This window comes from Phalacrocorax aristotelis, chromosome 24 (assembly GCF_949628215.1).
Source record: "Phalacrocorax aristotelis chromosome 24, bGulAri2.1, whole genome shotgun sequence".
NCBI classification, from domain to species: Eukaryota; Metazoa; Chordata; class Aves; order Suliformes; family Phalacrocoracidae; genus Phalacrocorax; species Phalacrocorax aristotelis.
In genome coordinates this window covers 1793591-1819378 of record NC_134299.1, presented here as the reverse complement: position 1 = coordinate 1819378, position 25788 = coordinate 1793591, and the positions used below count along the sequence as shown (strand labels likewise).

General features: G+C 57.8%; 1 protein-coding gene across 4 annotated transcripts in view; it reads left to right on the top strand.

Annotated features, from left to right (window-relative positions):
- Positions 1-20045, top strand: part of TACC1 (transforming acidic coiled-coil containing protein 1) — a 34134-nt gene extending 14089 nt beyond the window's left edge. For 3 of the 4 annotated variants that reach the window (XM_075074655.1, XM_075074654.1, XM_075074657.1), the window contains exons 3-13: positions 1970-3062; positions 8017-8077; positions 8644-8842; positions 10476-10531; positions 12840-12974; positions 13197-13273; positions 13701-13744; positions 13846-14006; positions 14554-14660; positions 15255-15375; positions 15846-20045. In XM_075074655.1, the coding sequence (XP_074930756.1) occupies positions 1970-3062; positions 8017-8077; positions 8644-8842; positions 10476-10531; positions 12840-12974; positions 13197-13273; positions 13701-13744; positions 13846-14006; positions 14554-14660; positions 15255-15375; positions 15846-15914 (2123 nt within the window). In that variant the 3' untranslated portion in view covers positions 15915-20045. Of the gene's footprint in view, positions 1-1969; positions 3063-4657; positions 4694-8016; positions 8078-8643; positions 8843-10475; positions 10532-12839; positions 12975-13196; positions 13274-13700; positions 13745-13845; positions 14007-14553; positions 14661-15254; positions 15376-15845 lie in introns of all 4 variants that reach the window. The other variant, XM_075074656.1, reaches the window with a different exon arrangement.
- The last annotated feature ends 5743 nt before the right edge of the window (positions 20046-25788 follow it).

Sequence of the window (25788 nt, the reverse complement as noted above, 5' to 3'; positions counted from 1 at the left end):
ATATTTGCCTGATTCACTTTTCTTCCCCTGCCAGCCTGTGACTCGCTCAGTCACCAGCAAACGTGAGCTGGTTGCAAATGCCCCGTGATAGGAGCAGCGGTTCCAGGGAGACGCGCTCAGGGCTGCGGGTGTGTGTGGGTCTGCGGGAGCCTGGCCTCGGCATCCCCTGGCCAAACCTCCTCCCTGCAAAACGAAGGGCTCCCCTCTGCGGCTGCCACCTGTGTGCCAGGGCAGGGTTGCGGCAGCGGAGGGGACCGGCAGGTTTCACGGCACAAGCTCTGTGTCGCCCATGCCACTGTCCCCAGCCAGGTTTTCAAACCAGTTTGGTCCTTGGGCAAGCACTGGTTTTGTTCTGCCCTTGGAGGATCTGGCTGGGCTGCGTCTCCCCAGAAAGGTGCCGGAAAGAGCTGCAGGTCCTGCACGCTCCCTGATGGGTGCTGAGTACCCCAGCACCCCGTTCTGCCTTATCCCGGGAGGCTGTGCAGTCACTCCTGGCTGAGATGTGGGAGAAGAGGTGCAGATGAGCAGAGTGGAGGTGACAGTGTGTGTTTGCTTCTTGGGCCTTCGCACGCCTGTGCCGAGGTCCTGGCTCTAGGTGCTTGGTGGGTGTAGCTTTCAGCGTGCCTCGATAGATAAGGAGCTTCCCCATCCCGACAGCAAAGAAAAGATTAAACAGTAAAAGGATTTAGGGGAAGGGATTGGAGTAATAGTGATTAAGTCATGGATCAGGATTTGTGATTAAGAAACTCTGACAGCAGTGTGGTGAGCCTGGTATAAATGCACAGGCAGGATTTCTGCAGGCAGAGGCGCAGGCGGCGTCCGGCGGGCAGGCACGGCGCTGAGCCCAGCGGCTCCCAGGGCCTGCGCCCCGCTCCCGGCAGGCCCTTCCCTCCAGGCTCGACGCTCTTTGGGGGGTCTCACAGCTCTGCTCTGCCCCCCTTCCTGCCCCATTGCCAAATGCACGCAGGGTTTTTACTCTCTCGGTGCTTTGGCTCCTTCCATTTGTGCATTGCGGCGATTGTGAGCATCGGCCACATGCGGCTGCTGTGTCTGGAGCTCACGGTTTACAGGGGACCCTCCCGATGGCCGCGTGTCTCCGGCGGTGGCGGAGCGGTGCCCTGGTGCGGGCAAGGACTGTCCGTGCCGCGCAGCAGCCTGCGTTGGGTGCCTGTCGTGCTGCTGAGGCTCTGCAGGACAGCAAGGGCCAGGGTGCTGGGGGAGAGCAGAAGCGCTATCAAACCCACGCCCGCACCTTGGGGTGCGGCGGCTGAGCTCTGGGGAGCAGCTTGCATCGAGCAGCTTCCCTCTGCCTGGTGCACATCCACCTCTGAGGCCCTGGAACAGACCACCAGCGGGCAGCTGACCCCCCAAATCCCCTCTGCAGCCTGTTACGTGCTTACTCATTAGCACAGCATCCCGTTCCCATTTGCCCTGGGGCCTGCTTAGTCACATTTCGTGGTGTTTTCTCACGTCATGCTTCCCTGAATTCCTCTTGGTGGTTTTTAACTCTTCACCCAGGTGAGCAGTGGCTCCCTGTCGCTGCCATTCCCACTCGGATGTGAGTGTTTCTGCCCTGTGGTCGGTCTGGCCGGTGTCTGACCCTCAGGAGCCTCGCTGGGCTTTGCAAAGCCCCTCTGGTGCTGCCGCCACCCTGGGTGGGAGCGAGCGGTGGGGAGCAGAAAGGCACAAGCAGAGATGTTGGTAGGTCTGCTGGCGCGGTGCAGACAACGCCTCCCCGCTCGCCCTCGGCGTGCGATTTATGTTCGTTTTCTCCGCTATGTTCACGGCTTCAAATTTTAAAGAACGTGCTTGAAGCAGGGGTTACGCAGTCATTCTGGCAGGTGGAAGGCTGAGCTTTGGGTCAGTGGGTCCCCTCTGACCCTGGAGCAGCTGCGAGGAGGGGAGAGAAAACCCTCTGGAAGGGGCGCATGGGAGGCGGGGGTTTAACCAGCTCCTTTTATCTTTTCAGAGCCTAGTGGCCATGGTGACCTGCTGGTAGGGGAAGCCCGCCGGGACAGCTCGCCTGGGAAGCACCCCAAAGATGAGGCTCAGCCGGAGATCGGAGCCACCAAAGCCACCTCGGATCCTAAAGGGGAATCCACCCCCGAAGACTCGCCCCTGACACAGCCGCCGGCTGACACGCAGCCCCCAGCTGTGCTGGGAAGCGGGGCTGACGCTGGCTGCACCGCCGTGCCCGCTGCAGAGCTGGCCCCGGTGCCTGATGCGAGCAGAGCCGCCCGGGAGCGGGTCATGTCAGGGGAGGACCTGGCAGATGCTGGCATGGGGCTGGCGGAGCCGAAGGCTCATGCCGTGGCCCAGGAGTGCTCACCCAGCTGGGGCCAGCTCGGGAACGGGAAAACACCTTTGCTGGGGAGGAAAACAGGAGAAACCACAGAGGAGACCCCGGTCCCCCAAGCATCCTACCAGTTCGACCCCGAGCAGTATGATGAGAGTGTAAACCCCTTTGCGGCAGGGGGCTGCCAGCTGCAGAGCTCCCCGCCGACAGCCCCGCACTGCCTCCCCCATCCCGGCGGCAGCCCCGCCGAGCTGCAGGGGGACCCAGCCCCGGAGCCCAAAGAGCAAGTCCTGCAACCCGAGGTCGATTGTGCGGAAGGGGGAGAGAGCGTGGAGGCCAGGAGGGCTGCTCCCAGGAAGGGCAGCAGGATCCCAGCCAGCAAGCTGACGCCGAAGAGACACCGAGACCCCCCCAAGAAAGCAGCCGAGGATGCAGAGAGGGGTCCCACGGAGCCGCTGCCTCCCCAGGGCTCCCCCAGGCGGGGTCCGGCGCTCTGGGACAGCCCAGGTCTCAACCCCTTTGGTGGCAGCTCAGCACTGCAAAACTCGCCGACCCTCCCCAAGGGCTCTTACCAGTTTGATCCCAATAACTTTGACTCCTTGGATCCGTTTAAGCCCACCAAGACCCTCGCCAACACCACCGCCAACTCCTGCCCCACTGCCGATAACAGCCTCAATGAAATCCTCGAGTCCCAGACGCTGGAAGTGCAGGACGATCTCATGAAAGGCAGAGACTCCCCACAGAAGCCCAAGTCGCGCCTGATAACGTGAGTGCTGGTGCGTGCGGCGCGGGCAGCCGGCTGGGGGCTCGTAGCCCCCCTCCATTCCCCCGTGCGTGGGCAGAGCAGCGGCGGTGGCAGTGCTCCTTCCCCTGTGCCTTCTGAGCGAGCCCCAAATACCAGCCTGCACCTCGGGTTCTGCTGCCACCCCGGTTTTATCACCCCTTGTCCCGACATCTCCCCTCTCCCTGGTCGCTCAGGAGCGGATGGGAGGAGAGGGACGGGTGTCCCAGAGTGGTCCCGCTGTCCCAGGTCCCAGACAGAGTGGGGTGGGCTGGATCGGGACACACTTCTCAGGATCACCTTCTTCAGAAATCCCCTCGGGGCTCCGGCTCGTGGGGTCGAGGTGCAGGCGCTGCAGGGCTGTGGAGTCAGAGCAAACCTGTAACGGAGGCTTGAGCTCGCAGGGCTTGCCAAGTGCACGCGAGGGGTTGCGGGTCTTCTGGAGCTTGCGAGGGCAGGCCTGGTTAATCAGATGCTGCTGGGACATTTTGTGAGCTGCCACTGAATTTCCCTCTTTGTAAGGGGAAGAGAATAGAGGTTGAACAGGCAGATTGTTTGTTGCTTTTATCACATCTGTGCAGGCGGGAGGGAGCTGCTTGTCCCTTGCTGAACTATTTAAGTGCATATTTAGTTCCTGAACTGTGCTATTTAAAACCCTCATGTAAATGGTCGTGTTTCATAGTGCCTCCTGGGAACGCAGACAGCATTACCCTCCTCCTCTGGGAACAGGTTTAATGGCTAAACCTTGCTATTTTCTTGGTATTTCACCTGTTGTATCACAAATGTCCTCAAACCTGTGTCTGGGCAGTGCTGAAGTCTCAGCCTGACCTTTAAGATAGCCTCTGCTGAGCTGGGCTTGGCTGTCCCTGCCCTCCCTCCGCAGGGTCTCTGAGCGGGCCAGGGAAGCAGAGGGGATATTGCACGAGGGGAAAATTACCCAGCCAATTTTGGGTCCTTCCACTATAATTTGTGATTGCACTTAACACGGGTAATTGGAACCCTTTGCAGGGTTAAGCAGGAAATCAGCTTAAAAGGGGAAATTTTAGGAGCACAAGGGTTTGTCCCTGATTTGACGGTAAAAACCAGAACAAGCCGTCGCTCTGCTACAAATTCTCTGGTGGCGAAACTAGAGAGTGGGGATTTACAGAGAGAGCAGATAAAACCTAGCAGGCAAAAGTAAGGGTATGCTGGATGCTTTTCTTTTGGAAATATTTGCAGAGTGTTGATACAGACTTTTTAAGAGTCGGCGTTCCCGTGTGTGACCGCGGGCGAGCAGGAGGTGACGGTGAGGGGGAGCAGCGGGGAATTTTCAGGCTCCCTCTGGGTCACCTCGGAGCAGCGTGGGCTGCCCCGGGCACTCGCCTCCCCCGGCAGCGGGATTTGTGGTTGAATCTCATCCTGCCTCTGCAAATAGCAAATGCAGAATCAGAGCGTCTTTTATCTGTGTGTTCCTTCCAAAAAGGCGGAGCTGGGCAACTCGCTGTGCTTCTCCAGATGAGAGTTAATATCCAGGTCTTTTCACATGCTCTTCTTCTCTCCATCTGTCTGTCTGTCTCCCTGTCCATGCTTTGGTGCATCAGGACTACTGAACAAGTGAAATTTCTCTGTTTTCTGTTGTAAGTACTCTCTTCTGTATCTTTCTTCTTTTCCTTTGCTGGTTTTTGTCCTCTCTCTCTGGGTGTGTGCTGGCCCCACTCATCTCCATAGCATGCAGGCTCCTTCTTGCCCTTTGACTCGTGCTCTCTGCTGTCTGATTTGTGTCCCGCACCTCTCGGGCCGGATCCCCGGGGCAGCTTAGCCTGGCGAGTTCCTGGGGCGAGGGAGGAGAGGAGAGCTGCACCCCAGGGGTGCACCTGTGCTTGCTCTCACAGCATGCCGACTCAGCGCCTTTTAATGACATACAAGTCCTCGAAACCAGTGCGTCGGCTAACGGAGGGCAAGCAGGTTTCTGTGCAGTCCAGGTCTCTGCAAAGATGGGTAGATTTTAGCCCTGAATATGTGTCTTTTACCCCCCCCCCCATGCAAAACCACCGGGGAGGCAGCTGCTGTAGAGGGGTGGAAAGCATCAGCTGGGAGGCGAGGGAGTCAGGGGCATCTCCTGTGGCTCTGGGATGTGTCAGTCTTGGGAGCTTTGCCATCACAGATGGCTCCAAACAGGGCTCTCTTTAGATCTCTGGTGGCTGCCAGAGCTGATTTGCTTGTGGCTTTACCCTGAAGCATCCCTCCTGTGCCCAGAGCTGGGGCGATGGAGCTGGTCTGCGAGATCCTGGATGGGTTAGAAAGCACGGCTTGAGTAAAGCACCCTTCGTTCGCTCCCCTGCGACCTGCGCTGCTGCAGCAGGGCCCTGCTGTAGCCCCGGCATGAGCAGCCCCGCGGTGGGACACCAGTGAAATATCGAGTGCCCCGTGCTGTGCACCCCAGGGCTTGCTGCTGCCCTGCGCTTTCATCCCGCGGGCAGGGCATGCAGGAGGGACCGGGCTCACCCCCATTTAATGTCCCGGCGATGCTCGGTGTCTCTTGCAGCTTGTCAGCCCCCTGGACCCTCTGGGCTCATCTGGGCTCTGCTCTCGTGCGAGGGGAGTTGGAGGAAGGAGCGTGTTGGGCTTAGTTCCTGATCTTGTGTCATCCGTCCCAATGCCCTTCTTGTCCGCTTAGCGCCGCCTGCCATATGCACGAGCAAAATTAGAGCTGGGCTCAAGCACTGACATCTGTGTCTCGGCCGAGAACTGATCTGCCTTTTTACAGCGTGATGTTCAACAGTGGATGTCTGTCTCAACGCGGGGCCTGCAGCCTGGTGGGTCTGCCCACGCGTTAGGCAGGCACACAGGCACTGCCCGCGTTTGGGTTGTCCAGCCGTAAATGCGGGTGGTGCCGGCACGGGCGGCTCTGCGAGGCCTGGCCTCGGGGGCCGTGGGGCAGAGCTGGGGCCGTGTGCCTTGGCCATCTTCTCCCCATTTCCCCATCCCCTTGAATTACAGTGCTGTTGTCTTGGGGTTGGTGTGGGAGACCAAATCAGCTACCAGATGGTGCAATAACACCGGCCCCAGGAGACGGTGCGGAGCAGGGAGGTGTGTAAGGACACAGCCTCAAGCTGCGCCAGGGGAAGTTTAGGTTGGACATTAGGAAAAACTTCTTCACCGAAAGGGTTGTCAGGCCCTGGCACAGGCTGCCCAGGGAGGTGGTGGAGTCTCCTTCCCTGGAGGTATTTAAAAGAAGGGTAGACGTGGTGCTTGAGGATATGGTTTAGTGGTGGCCTTGGCAGTGACAGGTTAGCGGTTGGACTCGATGATCTTAAGGGTCTTTTCCAACCTTAACAATTCTATGATTCTACAGTGAGCTGCGCTTTAGCTGCTCGCATTAGGGCAGAAAAGCAGCCAGGAGCAATTTTTTCAGTCTGAGTCAGGTGTGCGTGTTAGCGTGCAAATACACTTCCCCTGTCCAGTGCCATGCTGTGCTCCGCTGGCGCGCGCGCGCGCCGGGGCTGGGAGGCTGGAGCGAAGTGCGTGGTGGCAACCTCAGCGGGGGTTTAGACTGGATATTAGGAAAAATGTCTTCACTGACAGAGGGGTCGGGCATTGGAACAGGCTGCCCAGAGAGGTGGGGGAGTCACCATCCCCAGGGGTATTTAAAAGATGTGTAGATGTGGCACTTCAGGGAAGTTTAGGAAGCCTGGTAGTGCTGGGTTGATGGTTGGACTTGATGATCCTAGAGCTCTTTTCCAACCTTAATGATTCTATGAATCTATAATTCTTTAGACCTTGGTGCGGCTCACAGCAATCCTGCTCGAGCCTCTGCCCCGTCCCTGTGGCGGGGAGCACCGAGTCTGGAGGCGGAGATCCCTCCCCACATATCCGTAGTGGGCTGTCGCGCTCCAGCGTAGCAAATACCTGTCCTCTGGGGGGCTCAGGCTGGGGGGAGATTGCTGAACACGGACTGAGAGGGTGGTGAGGTGCAGGAGGAGAGCTCACGCTCTCCTTCACATGCCAGAGGCAAGTGCCAGGGTGCACATCATCTCATCGTCGGCTCCCGCAGCCCCCTCAGGCTTTGGTGACAGGGACCCAGCGCTGCTGGGGCTGGTCCGCAACTGTCCCTCCTGTGCCTCAGGCTGGTTCAAGCCGCTGCTGCCCGGTGCGTCAGGATGCGGCTGTGCCTGCAGCTCTGTGCAGCCAGGCTCCGGGATGGTGCCTTTCGAGGAACACAGGACAAAGTCCCAGGGAGAGCTGCCTCGCTGGAGGACATCCAGCCACGGGACCACCTGCAAGAGCAACCTGAGCTTAACCTTCTCCCGTCTGCAAGGCCTTTCTCCTTGGGACAGCATTCGCGTCTAGCAGAGGGAGCGTTCAAGGCACAGCGGATTGCCCTGGTGCTTGCCTGCAAGCCAAGCAGAGCTCTCTGAGCATCAGCCCTCTGGCCTGGCCGTGCGGGTCTGACCCACGTGGGAGACACATGGATGCTGCGGAGATGTCCCAGACAAACCCCCAGCTGCAGGGACAGGGCGTGAGACGGCCTGCGAATGGTTCTTTCCCGCAGAAAATCAGCGTGCGCTCAGCCCTTGGGATGCCGTTGCACTGGATGCACAGGGCGAGGGCACAGCAAGGGGCATCTTTCTTGGCCAGCTCCTTGGCAATTGCCTTTCTCGCCATCAGCACCTCAGGGTCCTTTCTCTGATCCTAACCTTCAACAGGAATAAACACCTCAAAGACAAACCCAGTTGCTCTGTAGTCTTGTGTTTTGTTTGCTTATTCCTTCTGTTCGTTCCAGAACTTGCTCTGCCTCGATATTTCACTGGTGAGTGGGGCTGCCGGCACGCGGCGGGGTGCAATGCTAGCGCTGGGGCTGCCTCCCCTTGCTTGGGCTGTCTCGCACGCGCCCCCGCCTCCTCCCCACGCAGCCCACGCGAGCCCGCGCCTCAGCCGCCCACTTCTCTCTCCCCTGCAGGAGCGGCTGCAAGGTGAAGCAATACGAGACGCAGTCCCTGGCCCTGGACGTTTGCGCTCAGGTACGCAGGATCCGGGCCCGGGAGCTGCTAGCTGGGCGCGGGGTGCTCGGATGGCGGCGTGGGGAGGGCTGGGCTGGCTGAGCTTTGGGCTGGCGTGTGCCTGCAGCAATGCCCGACCAAAGGGGTGCCGGTTCCCTGAAGGCAGCAGCTCCCAGCTGTGGGGAGAACATCTTCCCCCTGGGCACTTGCTGGTGGGAAGGGAGGGAGGAGAGCTGTGCTTGGTGCTCATCCCCAGGGTGAGCCTGTCCCTCGGGGTGTCCTGGCCAGTAAATGCTCTCTGTTTTACCCATGGTTCACTGGGGACTATGAGTGTGCAGTATCTTGGCCCTGTCCCCGGCGTGGGCCAGAGCAAAGCACCGAGTTGTGCGGTCAGGTTAATGGATTTTGCTTGTTAATCACTTCTGTCCCCAGCACCATGTGTTTCCTTCTGCCAAGGAGCTGGTGGGGAGCAGCTTGTTGGGGGATGCTAAGCCTCCCGTGCTTTCCACGGACTGTCCAGGCAGCCTGGTTGCCTGATCGCCACGGATTAGCTCAGTCCTGCTTAACCGCATGCCTTGATCCTGCAGGATGAAGGACCGTTGATCTCAGAAATCCCAGATATTGCAAATCGGGATGGACGTGCCACTGATGAGGAGAAGCTGGCCTCCACCACCTCCGCGCAGAAACCGGCCGGGCTGGAGAAGAAGGGCGAGCCAGAAGATGACCTGGAGTACTTTGAGTGCTCAAACGTTCCTGTGTCAGCAGCAAAGCATGGCACGGAGGCAGGTAAGGCGCGTCCCTGCTGCCTCTGGCTCTGGAAATGCCCTGTGCCCGCACCAGGCAATCTCTACAGCCCCTGGCAATGAGTTGTGCTGTTGAGGCAACACAGCTTCACCAGAGTTATTTACGCTGTCAGGGCTAAAGGCGCATTATAATGAAACCTCCAAGTGCTTATCTGCACTATTTCTGTTATGGAAAGTGGTCCAGGCTGCCTTTAGACCCTGTCGGTACAGAGCACTCTCCCCACGGCCCCCGTGGCGCTGCGGTAGGACGTGGCTCAGGCTGGCGAGGCTCCCTGCAGCCGTGCTGCGAGTGCCCTCCTGACGCCAGGTTTCACCAGCGAGCTGAGACGAGGGCTGAGCTGAGCAATCGCAGCCGGGATGCTCCCGATTCGCGTCCTGCCTCCCGGGTTGCAGGGTGCCCTGCTTGTGCCAGGGGCAGAGCTGCCGGGACTTGGTGTCCCAGCACAAAGGCTGTGGTTGATGGAGATCTCTGTGTAGCTACAGAAGACCTCCGCTAGTGCTCCTGGTGGCGTTTTGCTGTCAGTCTCCTATGTAATTACCCTCTCTGACCCATCCATTAAGAAATAATTAAAAGCCAGGCAACATGACACTTAATCAATAGCAAAGTTATAGGTGCGAGCAGGAGAGATCACCTCGCGGGAGGTTTGCAGCTCTCCCCTCTGTGGGTACCCGTTAGTCATTTCTCCTGAGTGCTGTGCAGAGCTGCAGGCTCTCGGGAGAGGAGAACAGTCCTTTGTCTCTAGAGGGAGGAACAATGTGATAGTCAGCAGAGAGGCTGGGAGGTTTTATTTATTGCTGCTTGTCTCAGAGGGCCAGGCGGGGGTGCACAGGCTCGGTGCTGGCTGCGGGGATGGTGCTGTGAGCTGTGGCAAGCAGCCGCTGACCAGGCCACAGGGATAAATGGGGGGAAATTAGGAAATCTGCAGTCACAAGCATTATGTTGCCTCCTTCCTTTCCTAGCTGGGCTCTAGCAATACTTTTTTTCTTTGCCCAGTTAACACATGAATAGCCAGTCATGTCTGCAGTTGTTTGAGTGAGGTTTATAAATTATCTCCCATGCTATGTGAGATGGCAGGGTGTCCCTCGCGCAGCAGATGGGAGGAGATGGCTTTTATCTTCTCTCTGCTGCTGTTAAGAATAGCCGGGGCAATGTGGGAGCTCCTTTGGAGGGCGTTGGGCCCAGTTGGCGTGGGCTGAGGCTTGTGCTATTTGGAGTGGCCTGAGCAGCTGGGCTCCACCCCAGGGCTGCATCCTGCCCGTGCCGGCCCGCAAAGTGCAAAATGACCCGTGCGGCTTCATTCCTCCTCCTTGGCCCACCGAGGTCTCTGGGAATGGCTGGTGCGGGTGGCGGCTGCGGGGACACAGGCACGGGGCTGAACTGCCACCAGAGGGGAGTGTTGGTTTCCACTCCAGGGCGTGCAGGAGGGGAGGCTGGCAGGGATGCGGGACGCGTCCTCCCGGCGAGGGCAGGAGGTGTGGGGCAAAGAAGCCTTTTGGCAGGGGAAGCTCAGGTGATGTGGACACTCAGGGATACCCTTCTGCATCCCAGTAGATCTGCATGTTCCACCAGGGTCTTGTTTCCAGGTAGCTAAAAGGTTGTGTTTCCTTGTCTTTAGGCTTTGAAAAGGAGATTTCCAAGCAGATGGAAAAGGATGGGCCTGGCATCTTCCCTGTGAGTGCCTCTTGCTTCCTCCTCCCTCGCCGTGGGGAGGCTGAGGGCGGCTGGGCAGCGCGGTGGGGCTGCGGGAGAGCTGATCCTCCTGTGCCGCAGCTGCTGCCAGCCCCGCCGTGCAGAGGGGTGGGGGGAAGCTGCAGCAAACGTTGCTGCTAATCCCAGAAGTGCTACCAAAACCTCTCTGAAATGAGTTTCTTTGGGAGCTAAAATTCTTGAAAAGCCCACGCAGGGACTTGATAAAAATAGCAGTGACTTCCCAGCAGGCCAGGAGGAGCCTGGCAGAGGATGGCTTCCTCCTGCGTGGGTGCTGCTGCTCGTGGGTGAGAGGGAGAGATGCTGGGGATGGAGCAGGGCTGGTGAGGAGCCAGGGCTGAGGCTGTGGGAGGGCAATGAGAGCAAATGCTGCGTTTAGAAGTGGCTGAATGACAGCGAAAGGGCAGAGGAGATCGTGGGGAAGGGATGAGCTGCAGGGCAGGGGCTGTGTCTCACGTGGAGGAGTCCAGGGCTGGCTCTGATGGCTGGTTGGTGCCTGTGCCTTCTACAAGGGATCCTCAGATGCTGCTTTCAGGAAGGCAGCTGACAGCAGAGGCAGGGGGATTAATGAAAACAGCCCTGGCTCTGCACCCACCAGTGACCCTGGCACCCTAGCAGTGGTACATCTGCACAGGGGCACCCCTGATGTGCCCCGAGGAGCCACTGGAGCGGCCCTGAGACCCCTCTGCTGCAGGGGGGACCCTGTGCTGGCTCAGCTGCCCCTGGCCAAAGCTGCTCGAGGTGGCAAGCAGATGACAATGAGATTAGCGACCTCAGCAAAATTAGCTTCTCTGAGACAGATTTAACTATGCTAAGCCCCACAAGGACATTAGGCAAAGTGAACCTTTTGTTTGGTGCTGGGGAGAGTGTGGGCAGGCTCTGCTCAGGGAGACAAGCCGGGGTCATCCCAAAACCAGTGTGGGAGGATTTGCTGTGGGGCAGGCAGTGGGCAGAGGTGCTTGCAGGTGTTCAGGTGCGCTCTTGCTTTTGGGAGATGCTGTGGGAAGCTGCTGCCAAAACCACATGGGGCTGAACCTCCCCTGTGTTAGGCTGCCCGGACCCAAACCTGCACCCGGGGGTGGCTCCTGCCACCGGCCCTCACTCGCCCGCTGCTGCGGGCAGCAGAGCTGCAAGAGCCCGCGAAGGGCTCGGTCATGCTTGAACCTGGGCAGCAGTCAAAGCGCAGGGGAGGAGGCAGGGAGAGAAGTGCTTTACTGCTCTCGTTTCCAAAACACAGCAAAAGCAGACTGCCTCCTCCGAAGCACTTCTCTATTTATGGCCTGGCAGCCTGTTCCCAAGGAGATGGCTACACGGGGCTGTCGCTTCGGCTGGGATGATAAAAGGAGGAACAGGCAGCGGTGTAAGCCTCAGTTTGAAGGAACGCTTTTCTGGAGGCCTTTCAGACTGCAGGAACCCCCGAGGGAAGGGACGGGGCCAGCATCCAGGCAGGACTTGGCACCTGGGTCACGGGGCTGAGCTTCCCCCCAGTTTGGTCCCTGGGCTCTGGGGGTGGAAAGCAATGAGAGGAGGGGGTACCACCACCTTGTCCCTCGTAGGAGCACTATAAAGGAAACAGGAGGGTGCTGGGAGCCCTGCATGAGCACCTCCGATTTCGGTGCTCTCCCAGGCAGCTGGGGCACTGTGGGATGAGTAGGGCTGTCCCTCGGGAAGGGGATCAAGAGCAGCCTCAGAGCTGGGTCAGCCAGACCCTGCTCTGCAGGGAGGTGAAGCCTGCTCCCCCCACCAGCTCCCTTGTGTATTTGGGGTGATCAGCAAGGCCCAGCAAATAGCCCTGCAGCTGCTGGCGGCAAGTTGGGTGCATCCACTGCAGTGACATCTGCACCTGTGCAGGAGGTGATGGAGAGGGGCGACCTGGACCCTCACAGACCCTCTGCACGTGGCTCAGTCAGAAAACATCTTCCAGGCTGGAGACAGTTTAAAACCAACCATGGGGAAAGTGAAGGGATGTTGTCAGGTGTGAGCATGCCTCTGCTCACAGCTGGGTCTCCTCCTTCCAAAACGGGCCCTTTGGGATGCCAAGCCCCGGGGCAGCCCGTGGGTGTCCTACAGCGCAGCCCCAGCTCCCGACAAGGGACTGGGCAGAAAGTGCACTAAAATCCCCAAATGGGCTCTGCTGGGTGTCTCTGATACCGGGCTCTGAGCTGTCAGTGTGTGCAGGTAGAGAGGTTCAGTGCCTGAACAGCAGCTGATAAACGAGGAGGAGGGTGAAAAGAAAACCCATGCAGCATCCCAGCTGGGTAATTCCCCCCAGGGCAACTCCAGTGTGTGCTGCATGGACAAGTCACCCGCGGGTCTCACCAGCATGAGCAGGAGCGAGAGTCCCCTGGACAGCATCTGCCTCAGTGAATCCGAGAAGACTGCTGTGCTTACGCTCATCAGGGAGGAGGTAACGGCCGGGGACCCCAACCTCCCCGGGCACACCCCAGCACAGCAGCCGCCCCGGGGCTGCCCCTCACCAGACCCCCGATGGCTGCTGCTGCGGGATGGAGTGGGGGCATCGCTCTGCTCTGCCCGGGGGGAGTCTGGTCCCCTGTGCACCGCAGGCGTGGGGCAGCAAGGGAAACCACCCAGAGCGCGTCCCAAGGGTCCTGTGTCTGCTGCAACCTAGATAATCACAAAGGAGATTGAAGCAAACGAGTGGAAGAAGAAATATGAAGAGAGCCGCCAGGAAGTCTTAGAGATGAGGTAAAAGCCTTCTCCTCGCACGTTTGCCTGCCTGCTGCCCCACACCGTGCAGCGCCGTGCTGGGCGTGCTCCCCCTTGGGAGGTGGGTTAGCGGGGCCCTCATGGGATGATACGCTCGGCATCGTCAGGGTGGGACACGTTAGGAGCCGTGTACTTTTTGTGCTTGTGCTGTGTTGAGCCTGCCCCCTTCTTTGTTGCGGGAGTGAAATCCCATTAGGTGCGCTGGCCCGGGCGGCAGAGCTGGAGGGAGGTCTTGCGAGGCGCAGCGATGATGGGCGCTGGGGCTCTGCAGACAGGCTGCTGCTTGGGCTGCCTCTGTGGCGTGGGAAGGGGCTACCCTGGGGCAGTTTGTTGGCAGCAGAGCTGTAGGTGTTTGCAAAAAAAACCTGCTGCCTCTTACCTGCTTTTTTTCCTCCCTCCCTTCTAGGAAAATCGTGGCTGAGTATGAGAAGACCATTGCCCAGATGATAGGTAAGGTGCCATCACCTGGCCGGGCACGTGGGGCAGGGAGCTGGCTGCCGCAGCCGTCCCCGCTCAGTCACTGTGTCCCCACGGTTTGTTCTCCATCACAGAGGATGAGCAGAGGACAAACATGACGTCTCAGAAGAACCTGCAGCAGCTCACAATGGAAAAGGACCAGGCTCTTGCAGACCTAAACTCAGTGGAGAGGTCCCTGTCTGATCTCTTCAGGAGATATGAAAACCTGAAGGGTGTCCTAGAAGGCTTTAAGAAGGTCCTTACCTTTGATTTCCTCTTTTTCTCCCTGCAGCCCTGCTCCCTGGGTGCAGAGTTCCCGTGCAGTGTTGGCCCCACCTTGTCCCGTGCCGCAGCACCGCGGCTCTCCCGTCCCACGCGGTGCTGCTCCAAACACCCCGGGCCCTGGCTCGAGGGATGGCTCGCTTGCTTTCCTCTGCCTGCTTGCTGATACATGAGCAAAGAGACTTTCAAATGCCAGGGGAAGTCAGTGCTGGGAGCCGGCCCTTCTCACCCCTCCCCGGCACGCTCCTGCTGAGCTGCCGGCAGTGGAGCATCGTGCCCGGCGCAGAGCTGCGGCCAAGGGAAGAGCAGGTGCCAGGGCAAAGCGCCCCGAGAAAGCCCACCTCAGTTTACACGCCATTTTTCCATGCTGCCAAGCTGGATAAGGGGCTCCAGCGTAAGGGAGAAGCTGATTCTATTTAAAGCCTTTTCCTTTTACACTCAGAACAGGCTCTATCATCCCATCAGAGCAACGCCTCTGTGCTCAGCCCCAATGCAGATGGATGCACTTTTTTTTTTTCCAGAATGAAGAAGCTCTGAAGAAGTGCGCTCAAGATTATTTAACCCGGGTCAAGCAAGAAGAGCAGCGGTATCAGGCCCTGAAAGTCCATGCAGAGGAAAAATTAGACAAGTAAGGTCATGCATGAGACTCGGCGTGCTGGGGAGCTTTCTGGGTGCTTAAAGACCTTGTAGGGCAGTGCCTCCATTTGGCTTTCCTGAGGTTGTAAGGCAGGAGCTTATTGATGTGAAAAGCTGCCTTTTACAACCTCAGGCTTAAGTGACTGTAAGTAAGCCAGAACAAATCCCTGAATGGATTCTCTGATCTCTGCTTAGTTTTTTTTAATTGAGAAACTGAGGTTCATGGTCTATTTACAGTCACTTAACAAGCTCCCATGTTCCAGAGGGCTCGTGTTTGTGGTGTGCAAAGGGGTCGTGCAGCTGCTGAGGCTCAGCTGATGAGCAGTAGCTCACCGACATATGGTAGCCCTGAATGAAGTGGGTTTAGCTTCACTCTGAGAAAGGAGAGTTTCCATACAGGAGTTTGGAGGAGCTGAATTAATCCCGTTTCATGCAGGTTTTCCATATGGGAAAACCACCTCTGATGCATCCAGGCAGGCAGGAGCTGGGCTCTGCCAACACCGCGTGGTCTAATGTTGTGCTGCGGTGCTCCTGCCTGTACCCAAAGAGGTGACCACCGTCCCCCTCTCTCCAAACCCCACGGCAGAGCCAACGAGGAGATCGCCCAGGTGCGCATGAAGGCCAAAGCGGAGAGCGCGGCGCTGCACGCCGGGCTGCGCAAGGAGCAGATGAAGGTGGAGTCCCTGGAGAGAGCCCTCCAGCAGAAGGTAACGTGCCCGCCCTGCCTCCTCTCTGTGAGCTGGCTTTGCTCTGGATTTCCCGGGTACCGTTTTGCTGCCCTGAGCATCCTGTGTGCAGCTGCATCCTCTCACGAGGAAGGAGATGCAGGCTCTGCCCAGGTGAAGGCATGGCTGCCGGCTCAGGGCTGGTGTGCGTCTGGGGCTGGCGTGGGGCATGGGGAGCTTGCTCACGTGTGCCCACAAGCAGGCACGTGGGCTGAGCGGAGCGTGGTGGGCTGTAGCGGGGCAGCACCAGTGCAGCACCAGGATCTGTTGGGGATGAGGATGGGTGAGCCCGGGGGTCCCCACGGCACCTGGATGATGCAGAGAGGAGCTTTTGCAGGGGCAAGTGTAGGAGCCGGCTGCCCCTTCCTGCAGGGGCTCGGTGGCAGATGGGCCCAGGCGTTATCCCCCATATGTGCCGCCGCAGGAGTCCTCAAGGTCTGCTTTTCTTCCAGAACCAGGAGATTGAGGAGCTGACCAAGATCTGTGATGAGCTGATAGCGAAGCTGGGAAAAACCGACTGAGTCTCACCGCCCCTCGTCCAGCACTCTGCACTTGGCCGCTTTTCTCGTAACGTCAAGCACCTTGCCTTATTACCCAGGAAACCCCCCCGCAGAGAAGCACACGCATCCATCTGCCTGCTCCGCTTGGCTGCCGGACCCCGAGGCCCCCCGTGCAGAGCCGGTCCCCGCACCGTCCCTGTTTCCCACGGGCTCTGAGGCCGGGTTCCCCACGATCAGGCTGGGCGTGCGTGTCCTTCCTGGGGTCAGCAGCGAGCGGCCGCTGCGCCATGCGGCTGCACGGATGCCACCTCTCAGCTGGGAGGTGACACCCCGGCCTCTGTCGCCCTCGGCCAGGGTGGCTCTTAGTCGTGCCCCTACGTGCTCTGTCACCGTCTTCATGTGCTCCATTGCACAGGTCCTGCCTGGGACGTGGGTGATGCCAGGGTTGGAGCTGCCCGTTATCGCACTGGGGAAGGGGACCTTGCACGTGGGTGCACGGGTGGGCAGGCAGCAAAGGGGCTGGGGGACCCCAGGCACCCACTGCAGATGCTTTGGGGCCACCAGCGTGGAGCTCCTGGCTGAAGCAGCCTCCCAGTAGATTGATTGGTTTGGGGGAGGTTTTGGTATTCAAGGGGCTGGTCCTGGTCTCTGGTCCATGGGTGATACACAGCAGAGGGCATCCTCATCCTTGGTCGTGCCACCCTCAGAGGAAGGAAGCCGACGTCTCTGCATTCGTGCACTTTATTAGCATTTATGAGCTCTCAAGCTCTCCACTCACTTCTTCCCATCGGGCACGGTCTTGCTACACATCTCATTCCCCCACGAGCACGGATACAGCCACTTAACCAGTAGTAACTTAAGTCCTCTCAAAGGAGAGCCCAGCCAAGGGGAGTGCAGGAAGCTTCTGTACCAAGAGGTGTTTGCGAAACGGGGGAGATGTTGGCTCTGGACAGCTGGGACTTGTCCGTCCGTCCTCCCCGTGGCTGCCCTGCCTGCAGCCCTAGAACCTCCTGAGGCTTGTTAACGTGGGGTTTCTAGTCTGCTTTAAAATGTACAAGCCGAGTCCCTTGCTGTTGGCTCCCCACGCCATAGTGACGTTGATTCTCCACTTTGGATGTTGCACGAGCAAGGAAACAAATCCTGAACTACTTGGTGGTTCTGCTGACCTAAGGCTCTTTTCCCCAGTCAGTACAGAAAGGCAAGGAGGAGCACGGTACTGCTCTGGGTCTTGTGCTGTGATCAAAAATGCCCTTACAGCACTTGAATATTAAGAGAACCAAATAAAAGCCAGCCTTTACAAGCAAAGGCAGATCCAGACAGCAGTAAAACACACTTTGAAATCTGTCTGGATGCAGCCCAAAATCTGACTTTCCATGCAGGCAGGCTGTCTGCTCTGCTTCAGAGGTGTTTACTTTTCTGGACACGCCAAGCTCCAGCAGAATTGCTGAGGTTGCCTCTGCACTGTGCTGGGAACCGGGGTGTTCTGGTGTCAAACGGTGTGTTTTAATCCATGTGTAGATCCCGTGCTTGCCCTCCTGGTACCGCTGTTGCACGAGCCAGCCTTGCCTGGTGAGTTTTGCTGCTGTGCAGCGCCGCGTTTCCCTGGCCGCAGTGCCCTGGGTGCAGCGCTCAGCGTCCACGAGCAGTAACCGGTGGCGTGCCCGTGCCGTGGGCTGGGGTGTGCCGTGGGCTGGGGTGTGCCATGGGTGCTCCCCCCGGGGTCAGCGCAGAACCATCCGTGCTATGGAAGGCAGATTGATGGAATTGGGCAATAGCTGTAGCGATGGAAGAGTCTCTACTCTCACCTTTAACAGATAGTTGTAAAGCGTCACGTAAGGGAAATATTTGCTCTTTGGACTGTTTCCTACCCAGCCTATCTAAGACTTTCGTAAACCTTTTTGCTGCTACCTTTTTGTAAAAGAATATTGCTGTTTTCCTTCTATTTTCTAACTCCCTGTGTTGAGCATGCAGTGCAAACATCTGTTTAAATCAGAGCCATATACCTGATATATATTTTATTAGTTATATTATGTATAGAGAGAATTTATTATACACTTAAGCAGACAAAGATGCCAGCAGCCTGCCCTAGCGCACAGTCTGGGCCTGTTCACCGTGCTCCCAGTTAGGCCAGTGAACAGTCTGGTAGCTGCGCGGTGGGGAAGCCGATGGCTGATTCTGCTTGGGCTGCACGCCTGCGGCTGTGTGCTGCATATTCACCCCTTCGCACAGCGGGCAGAAAGGAAAAACTTTTTTTCTTCCTTTTTCTTTTTTTCTTTGCATCCCTCTAACGGGCTGGTAGAAGAGCCTCTGTCAGATGATCTGCGAGGACTGTTTCTGTTTGGGGGGTCCAAATGCCAGCCCCAGCCCACCGGAGCGTGACTCCCCTTCCCTCTGTGCCGTCAGCGTTTGGGTTTTGCAGACTAGCACCGCTCTCCTCCTCTTCTCACGTGTGTCCCGTTCCAGAACAGCTTACCTGCCTGGATGCGAGCGACCCTTTCTAGGTAGTGGTTAGCAGGGCTTTGGCAGGGTGGTGGTGACAGCAGGGAGTGACCCATGGAAGGTGCTGCACCTTTGGACCTTCTGAGGGTGTGTGCGGTTAAATTAGAACCCTTGAGACCCAGGGATTTCTTAGGGAACTGGGTTTTTCTCTGCAGCTGTTCAGAAATCGAAGGGAGCCGGTCAGCAGAGCAGCGCTGCACAGGTTGCTGGAGCTCGTAGACGTCGATGCGGGGCTAGTTTCTGGTTCGGCACACAGGTGTTTGTCGTGCTCGTAGCAGCGCCCGAGACCCCAGCACGAGGCTGCTCCCGGGTAGGGTCCGCAGGTCGTGGGCAGCCCTGTGCTCTGCGGGGGGGATGCGCTGCCCAGCCTGCTGGCTTTACACCAGGAATAAATGCCCCAGGGCACGTGTGCGAACGTGTTACTTCCCGCTTTGCCTGAAGGGATGAAATCCGGTTTCTGTGTTCGCTGCGGCGGGGCGGGGGATGATAACCCGTGCCTCGGTCAGGTTTGCTCATTCGGGGGGTCAGCTCCGAGGAGAACTGCAACCAGTTTGGCACGTTGGGCTCACTGGGAGCCTGACCCGAGAGCGTTTGAGCTTGGTCTCTCTTCAGGGGAGTTGTTCTGGCTCCAGAGGGGGCAGATACTTGCAGAAGTTTTTTTCACTGCTCTCAGCCCTGACGCAGAACCCCAGCCTGCGTACGGCGCGGTCGGTGCCGCAGCCCTCCCTCTCCGGCACAGAGGCGCTGCCTGGAGGGCCAGGCCGGCTGCGGAGAGCGGCTCCTGCGGCAATAATCCGCTCTGGCAGCATCCTCCCCGTCTCTGCTCCCTGGCGTCTCCTGGACCCACTTTCGCTGCCTCTCTGACCCCAGTGCTGCCGCGTTCCCGTGCCTGTCCGCATGCACTTCCAGTCTGGGCAAAGAAGATTCCTAAGGAATGATTGATTAACTATAATATGGTTATAGTTACACATATATAAATATGTATATAATGGTTATAGTTATATATAATAGAAGGCATGTGTTTGTAACTGAACGGGCGGGACTGCAGCGCCGTGCGTGCCGCTCCCTCGCTGGCCGACGGCACGGGGGCAGAGCGGGAGCCGGCCGCAGGCGGGGTGCGTGGCACCTCCCTCGTGCGTCTTGTAAAGCAAAGGGCCTTCGAACGCCGCCCCGCTGTGCCAGCCGAGACGCGTCACCAGCGCAGGGAGACCGCCGAGCGCCGCGCGTCGGGATCGCAGCCTGGTTGTGTTTGTCGTCTTTTTCTTGCAGTAGAATTTAAATATCCCTTTCTGACGGCGGCGGGCGCCTGCCCGCGAGCCCCCAGTGTTGCTGTTTGCGAGTGTGCGTTTGCCAGCAGATCTCTGTCGACGATGAAGTGCCAATGAGTAACCGCCCATCGCTTCACCCGTCCCTCCAGCGTGCCCCCCCAGAGGCAGGAACTTTCTCTGCACTGACTACTACCCCCACCGCTTTGTCCCACGTACGTAACTGCCGTCACCATCGATTTTATATGTACGATAATTTCCCTTTTATATGTCAGGTAAATATTTGTAAGAGTTATACTCACACAAATGAGAATATTATAATGATTACTAATATATTTTTTTTCATGTTTCATTGCCTGAATAAAAATTGTGTTTATCACTCTTGAAAGCTTTCTTGGTGTTTGTAAGGTCAGGGAAGGGTTTTTGGAGAAGTTGGCTTCATCTTCTAGGAAGAGCCGTGTTCTGCCACAGTTTTATTAATGTGGTTGATAGCGCAGTTGGTTTCAAATAAGCATGGTTATCATCTGGTCCTGAGATCCGTGTTCATAAACTATGAAATTCAGACCCGAGACAATTTTACTGCCCTGTTGACTTCGACCACGCTGCAGCGACGGACCCGGCAGGTTCTGCTGAGCCGTGGTGCAGCCGCCGATGAGCTCAGCCAGGAGGAAGAGCCCGAGGCAGCAGGGGGACGTTGGGCAGTGGGACTTGGCGTAATCCCCACACTGACCCTGATACCTTTCATGGCCTTGGGTAAATCCCTCTGGAAGGATGGAGACCGCCCCGCCCCGCTCAGGGCTGGGGACTCGGGGAGCGCAGGGATGGCTCTGCTGGGCTCCCATCCCCGTAAGGGTTTTCAGTCATTCTCTTGCGCTTCTCTTCTGGGTGGTTTGGAAACTTTAGGAGATTTTTCCCCAACTTAGCTGCTGCAAACAGCAAGAAAATGGTTATTCTCTGGATTGAGCAGGTGCGCTTGGACAAGATCTTTGAAAGCCAACCAAGGTACGGTGTCTGGAGATGGAGAGGGTTCCCAAAGCAGGCGCTGGCGGGACATGGAGCAGAGCCCAGGCCAGCAAGCGTGGGCAGGTCCAGCCACCAACACCGGCACTGGGATGGTGCTCTGCCCCGCTCCCATGCCCCGACTGGCCCATGCCCTTGAGGAGCCGCATCCCGTCCTACCTGGCTAAGATGGCATTAGCCAGGGGCTGCAGTAAGTGTGTTATCCTCAGCCCAGTGATCCAATCACCCAAGCAGATTAGCTTTAAGACCTTAAGACAAAACAGAGGCTACGCACCGCGTGCTGCACACTGCTGAAAATGTCCGCCCTGAAGACCCTCCTGGCCCTGGCCATCGTCACGTCCCTGGCTGGAGAAAGTAAGTGTCCCGTAGCTCAAGGCGGTTCTAGGCGGGGTAAATCACTGTAGCTGCTCTTCCGCTTGCCAGCTGCCCCCATCCCTGCCGCCTGCCCGCGAGCTTGCACGTACCCGTTGTGTCCCTGCCTGACGCTGCTCCATCCCTGCAGGAAAATGGTGTTTTGGGGGGGACGGGGATGGTGGCTTTCTCCTCCTAGGAGCACCCAGAGGAGCACCCTGCCCCTTGCCTGTTCCTCTGCCACTTGCACAAAGCGCAGGCGTGTGGTGCCCAGCACGGACCGTGGAGCCTCCCAGTCTTCATCTCTGGTGGAGCCAAGGAGGTACCTGAGCCAACAAAAAGCAGCTTCTCGTTGCTAGAGTGGTGTTTCCCAGCTAAAACTTGGTTCCTCAAAGGCAGAATTACAAAAACTCATCTTAAAAGGTGGGAAGGTGGTCGTGCTGCTCAGGGCAATGCCATGAAGTGTGGTCACATTGGGATGGTTTCAGAATCTTTGCACCAGGAGAAGAGGAACCACAACTGTGTTTTTAGCTGAGGGTAAATGTTGTACCGTGCTGCAGAGGAGAAGCATGAGACAAGCAATCCCACTCTCGAAACTGGGGTCAGGCATTTATTGGCATTTGGCCCCATGAAATCCCAGTTTCCCCGAGGCATCGGTTTTTTCCTTTACCAGGAGATGAAGGTGGGAGCTCCGGCCTCCTGCAAGATCCACCCTGCTGAGCAGGAGCTGGGCCCTGCTTGCCACGAGAGGGCTCTGCTCAGCCAGCAAAGCAGATACAAATTTTGCTCCCAGCATCAGTGGTAATTGAACCATCACCATCAAAATCAAGTATTCATAATTTTAGGTGGGAGCGGGATCTTTGGGTTTGGGGGGGGTGTACTTTTTTGGCAGATATTTAAATCGGTGCTGTTATTTAAAGTCTCTTACTGTCATAAAATGATGATAATGCTTTCACATTTGCTCAGCTGGTTCCTAAACTGAGCTGGGACCGCTGGCAGTTGTGCACTTTCCTCTCCTAAAGGGTCAAACAGCTCTCACGCCTATTACCAGCTCTGACGCACAGAGTGCCGGCGGAGGCGAGGGGCTGGTTATTACCTGACGTGCCCGTGGCCTCCTTCGAGGACAATTTGGAGAGGACTCGTCCTTCCTGACACACACGCCTGCCTGGCACTTTGCTGCCTGGCACGGCACCTCCCTTGGGACGTGCCTTTGGCGCGCGCTTTCTGTGCAAAATGTTGCGTGGGGGGAGCCGCTGCAGCTTAAAAGCACACAAATGCACAAAACCTGCTTCCAAAAGTTAGATGAATCTGCCCTTCTCCCCCCAAAATGCTCATTAAAATTAAATTTGTCACAAGGAGGCAAAGATCTAGGATGGTATTTTTAAAATATTATTTCTACCTATTTTTACTGTAAAGGAAATTACTGGAATCTCAGTTGCAGGAAGTTTTTGCAGGGCGAGGACTCAGAGAGATATCTGCCCAATTTGGCTCTCACCATTTTCAGTCATACTTGGAAGTTTTGCATGCATTTTGTGGACAGGAGAGACCCCCATCCCAAAGCCTGCTGCGTGCCCTCGCCTTGCCAATTCCTGGCCAGCAGAGCTGCTCGGCTCTGACCGGTGCTAACCCTCGCCCGTGCCTCCCTGTGCTGGGGGGTCACCAGTGGCCGTGGAGACCCACAGAGCGCAAACGGCACTCGGGGCTCATCACTGCCGCTCTCCTCCTCCCCATCTTCGCACAGATAAAGCGCTGAAATGCCACAAATGTGTTGCGTCCAACGAGAACGACTGCAACAAGCAGGGCTCCCACAGCTGCCCCCAGTACGCCGACGCCTGCGCCACGATCACTGCGCCGAGTAAGTCCCTTGGCTGGGGGGCCCAGGGGTGCTGGGTGGGGGGGACTGCAGGGACTGGGGGGGATCAGAGGTGCTGGGGGAACCAGAGGGCGAGAAGAGGCAGAGGACCTGGTGTGGCAGACCAGGAGCTGGCTTCCCCTTTTCCCCAAAAAGCAGGGATGAGCCACCTGTTTTTTTCCAAGTTTTTAGTCCTCAGAAAAAAGGCTTTTGGTCTGAGATAACCCACAGCCCTTTCCTGGCATAAGGAAAGTCCTTCTCCATGGCATGCTGTTCCCATCCTCCAGAAATGCTTCATCACCCTCAGCACAACCATGCGGCTGCAGGGCAGCAGCGTGGCCAGCGAGACGGACAGTGATGGCGCCCAAAACCAACCTCCCCCCCACTCGGGTTCGCTCCACGGCGTATTTTCACACATGGCTATAAATACGTCATCACCATTTCACGGCGGGGCTGTGCGACGTGCTCTGCGGTGACTTGGTGTGACCGTGGGGACATGCCTTGGCCACCGGACCGCTGCTCGACCCCCTGGGCAGTCCCACGTGCAGGAGGGAGACCCTTTTATTCCACATCTGTAAACAATGTGCTGGGAAGTGGCTCTGCTTCCCTCCTTTCCTTCCCCAGCTTAGCAGGGGAGGACTGAAGCCCCCAGTGCCTGGGGGTGCCTGACCCCCCATATTGCGTGTGCTTTGCCTTGCAGACAGCGTCATTAAATCTTGCTCCTACAAGTCCTTCTGCGACCAGGCACGACGTGGCAGCTCCAGCGGGGCCACCTTGCAATGCTGCTTCAGCGACGACTGCAACGGGCCTCCGCGGGGCTCCAGGAACGGCGGGGGGGCCACGCCGCTGCACCTCCCCAGCCTGCTGGCCGCCGCGCTGGCCGGGAAGCTGCTGCTGAGCTGGCTGTGAGGGTCCTGGGCAGGGGGCGGCCGGCCCGGCGTAGCTGCTTGCTGCAATAGCCTAGGGACGCGTGCGGGTCGGCGGCCGTCGGGTTTGCTCTCGCTTAAAGCGCGGGAGAGGCCAAGCCGCCATCAGTCAAATAAACGCTGCAGTTGAAAACCGTGTGTCCAGCCACTGCTTCTTATTCACAGGAAAACTGTAACCTCATGAGAGAACAGCCCGAACCAAAGTGATTTGCCCTCCACCGGGGCTCCCTGTGGGAATGGGAGCTCACCCGAGCGCAGCTCCCCTGGGAGGCTTTCCCAGGCAGAGCTCGGGGGGGCTGGGGCCGAGCCCCACTCCCAGCACGCTGCCCCGACAGAGATGCTTTTGGGCTGCTTTGTCATAACTTGAGATTCACAGCTGCAGGGAGCGGTTTCTTTCTTCCTGTGGCTGTAAAGATATGGGCCTGGACAGACTATAAATGTATTTGGTGTGAAATATTGGCTGAGCCTGTTCAGTGCAGCTCTTCGGGCTCCTTGGCAGGAGGAAACCATCCATCGGGACCCCCTGGCCGCTGCAGCGAGCCCCAGACACGCTGCATGGGGGGGGTTTGTCCCCAGACGAGCGGCGCTGCCTGTCCGCAGTCGCAGAGAGATCAAAATTTCTGGTGAATAATTCATCCCCTGGCTGTCACCAGCACCTCTGGGAGATCTTGCTTTTCCTCTTTCCACCAGGCTTTCCCTTTGAACCCCTAATGATGGGGTGTGTCCTGCAGGTGCCCGTTGTTACCACCTGCTGAAGTGTGATTTTACATAGTTCTCCTGCAGCCCAGAGGCCCCCTGGGGCTGGTCTGATGTAGGGGCCTGGCCCAGGAGGTGTTGCAGTCTAAGGAGAAGAAAAGCAGTGCCTGGTTGAGGTAAGGAGGAGATGAAATGGGTGGGGTGGCTGGGGAGGATGCAGGACATGGGGGACTCTGGCAGAGCTGCTCTGTGGGAAGCTCAGCTGTATGTTGGGATAAGAGCAAAGCTCCCGAGGCTTGCGGAGAGCAGGCAGTGCTCTGGTGGCACTGCGGGACCGAGAGCCAGGCAGCAGGCAGGCAAACAGCTTTCCTGGTTATTTTCAATATATGATGCTCACGCACGCGAAAGCGTTCGCGCGGAGCGGAGCCAGCGCTCTGCTTGTTGCGGTGACCGAGAGCACCAAGGAGCGATCGGCCGGGTGCGGGGAGGCCCCGCTGCCCCCGCGCAGCTCGGCACTCGCCAGCCAGCAGCGGTCTGGGGTCGTCCTGTGCACGGGGCTCCTCGGGGCAGCCAGGTCCTGGTGAATCCTGCCAGGCCCGTGGTTTGCAGAGGGGAGCACTGACGTGGGGCTTGCTCTGTGGTCGGGGGCGGCTGCTGTTCACGCAGCTTAAAGCTCTGCTAGAAATATCCCCCCAGGAGCGCTCGGTGCTGCTTAGTTTTGTAAGGGAGAATGGTAAAAGTGAGTGAAGAGGATGAGGAGGAAAGAAAAGGGAATGATGGAGGGAGTCAAGAGAAGGATGGCCGGGAGCGTGGAGAGGAGAGTGGGAATTTGACTGCAAGAAATGTAATGCAGGGCAAGCCAGCAAACTGCTGACTGAAAGCCCAGCTGCTGCTCCTCCAGCAAAGCAATCTGCTGGGAGTTTCCCTTAGTCATAACACAAGAAAAAAGGCAACAGGTACCGAAACTGAGAAGAGTGAGTTCAAACAGAAGAAAAAAAAAAATTCAGCATGCTTGGATCCAGCCGTGGAACCCCCCGTTGCAGGATGCTACTGAAACAGAGACCTCTGTGAGAGCTGGAGGATGAGAGGGTCAAAAGTCCTGGAGAACATAAATATCAAGGCTTGTGAGGGTTAATGCCAGCCAGGAGGGATGCTTGGTTGCTGCCACTAGAGGGGAGACGCCTGGAAAGCAGATTATTCTGTGCCTGCTGTGGGCCCTGCTCCTTCCCCTGGGTACACGAAGGTTGTTTTGGGGACCCTGGGTGCTGCTGGAACCTCCAAAGAGC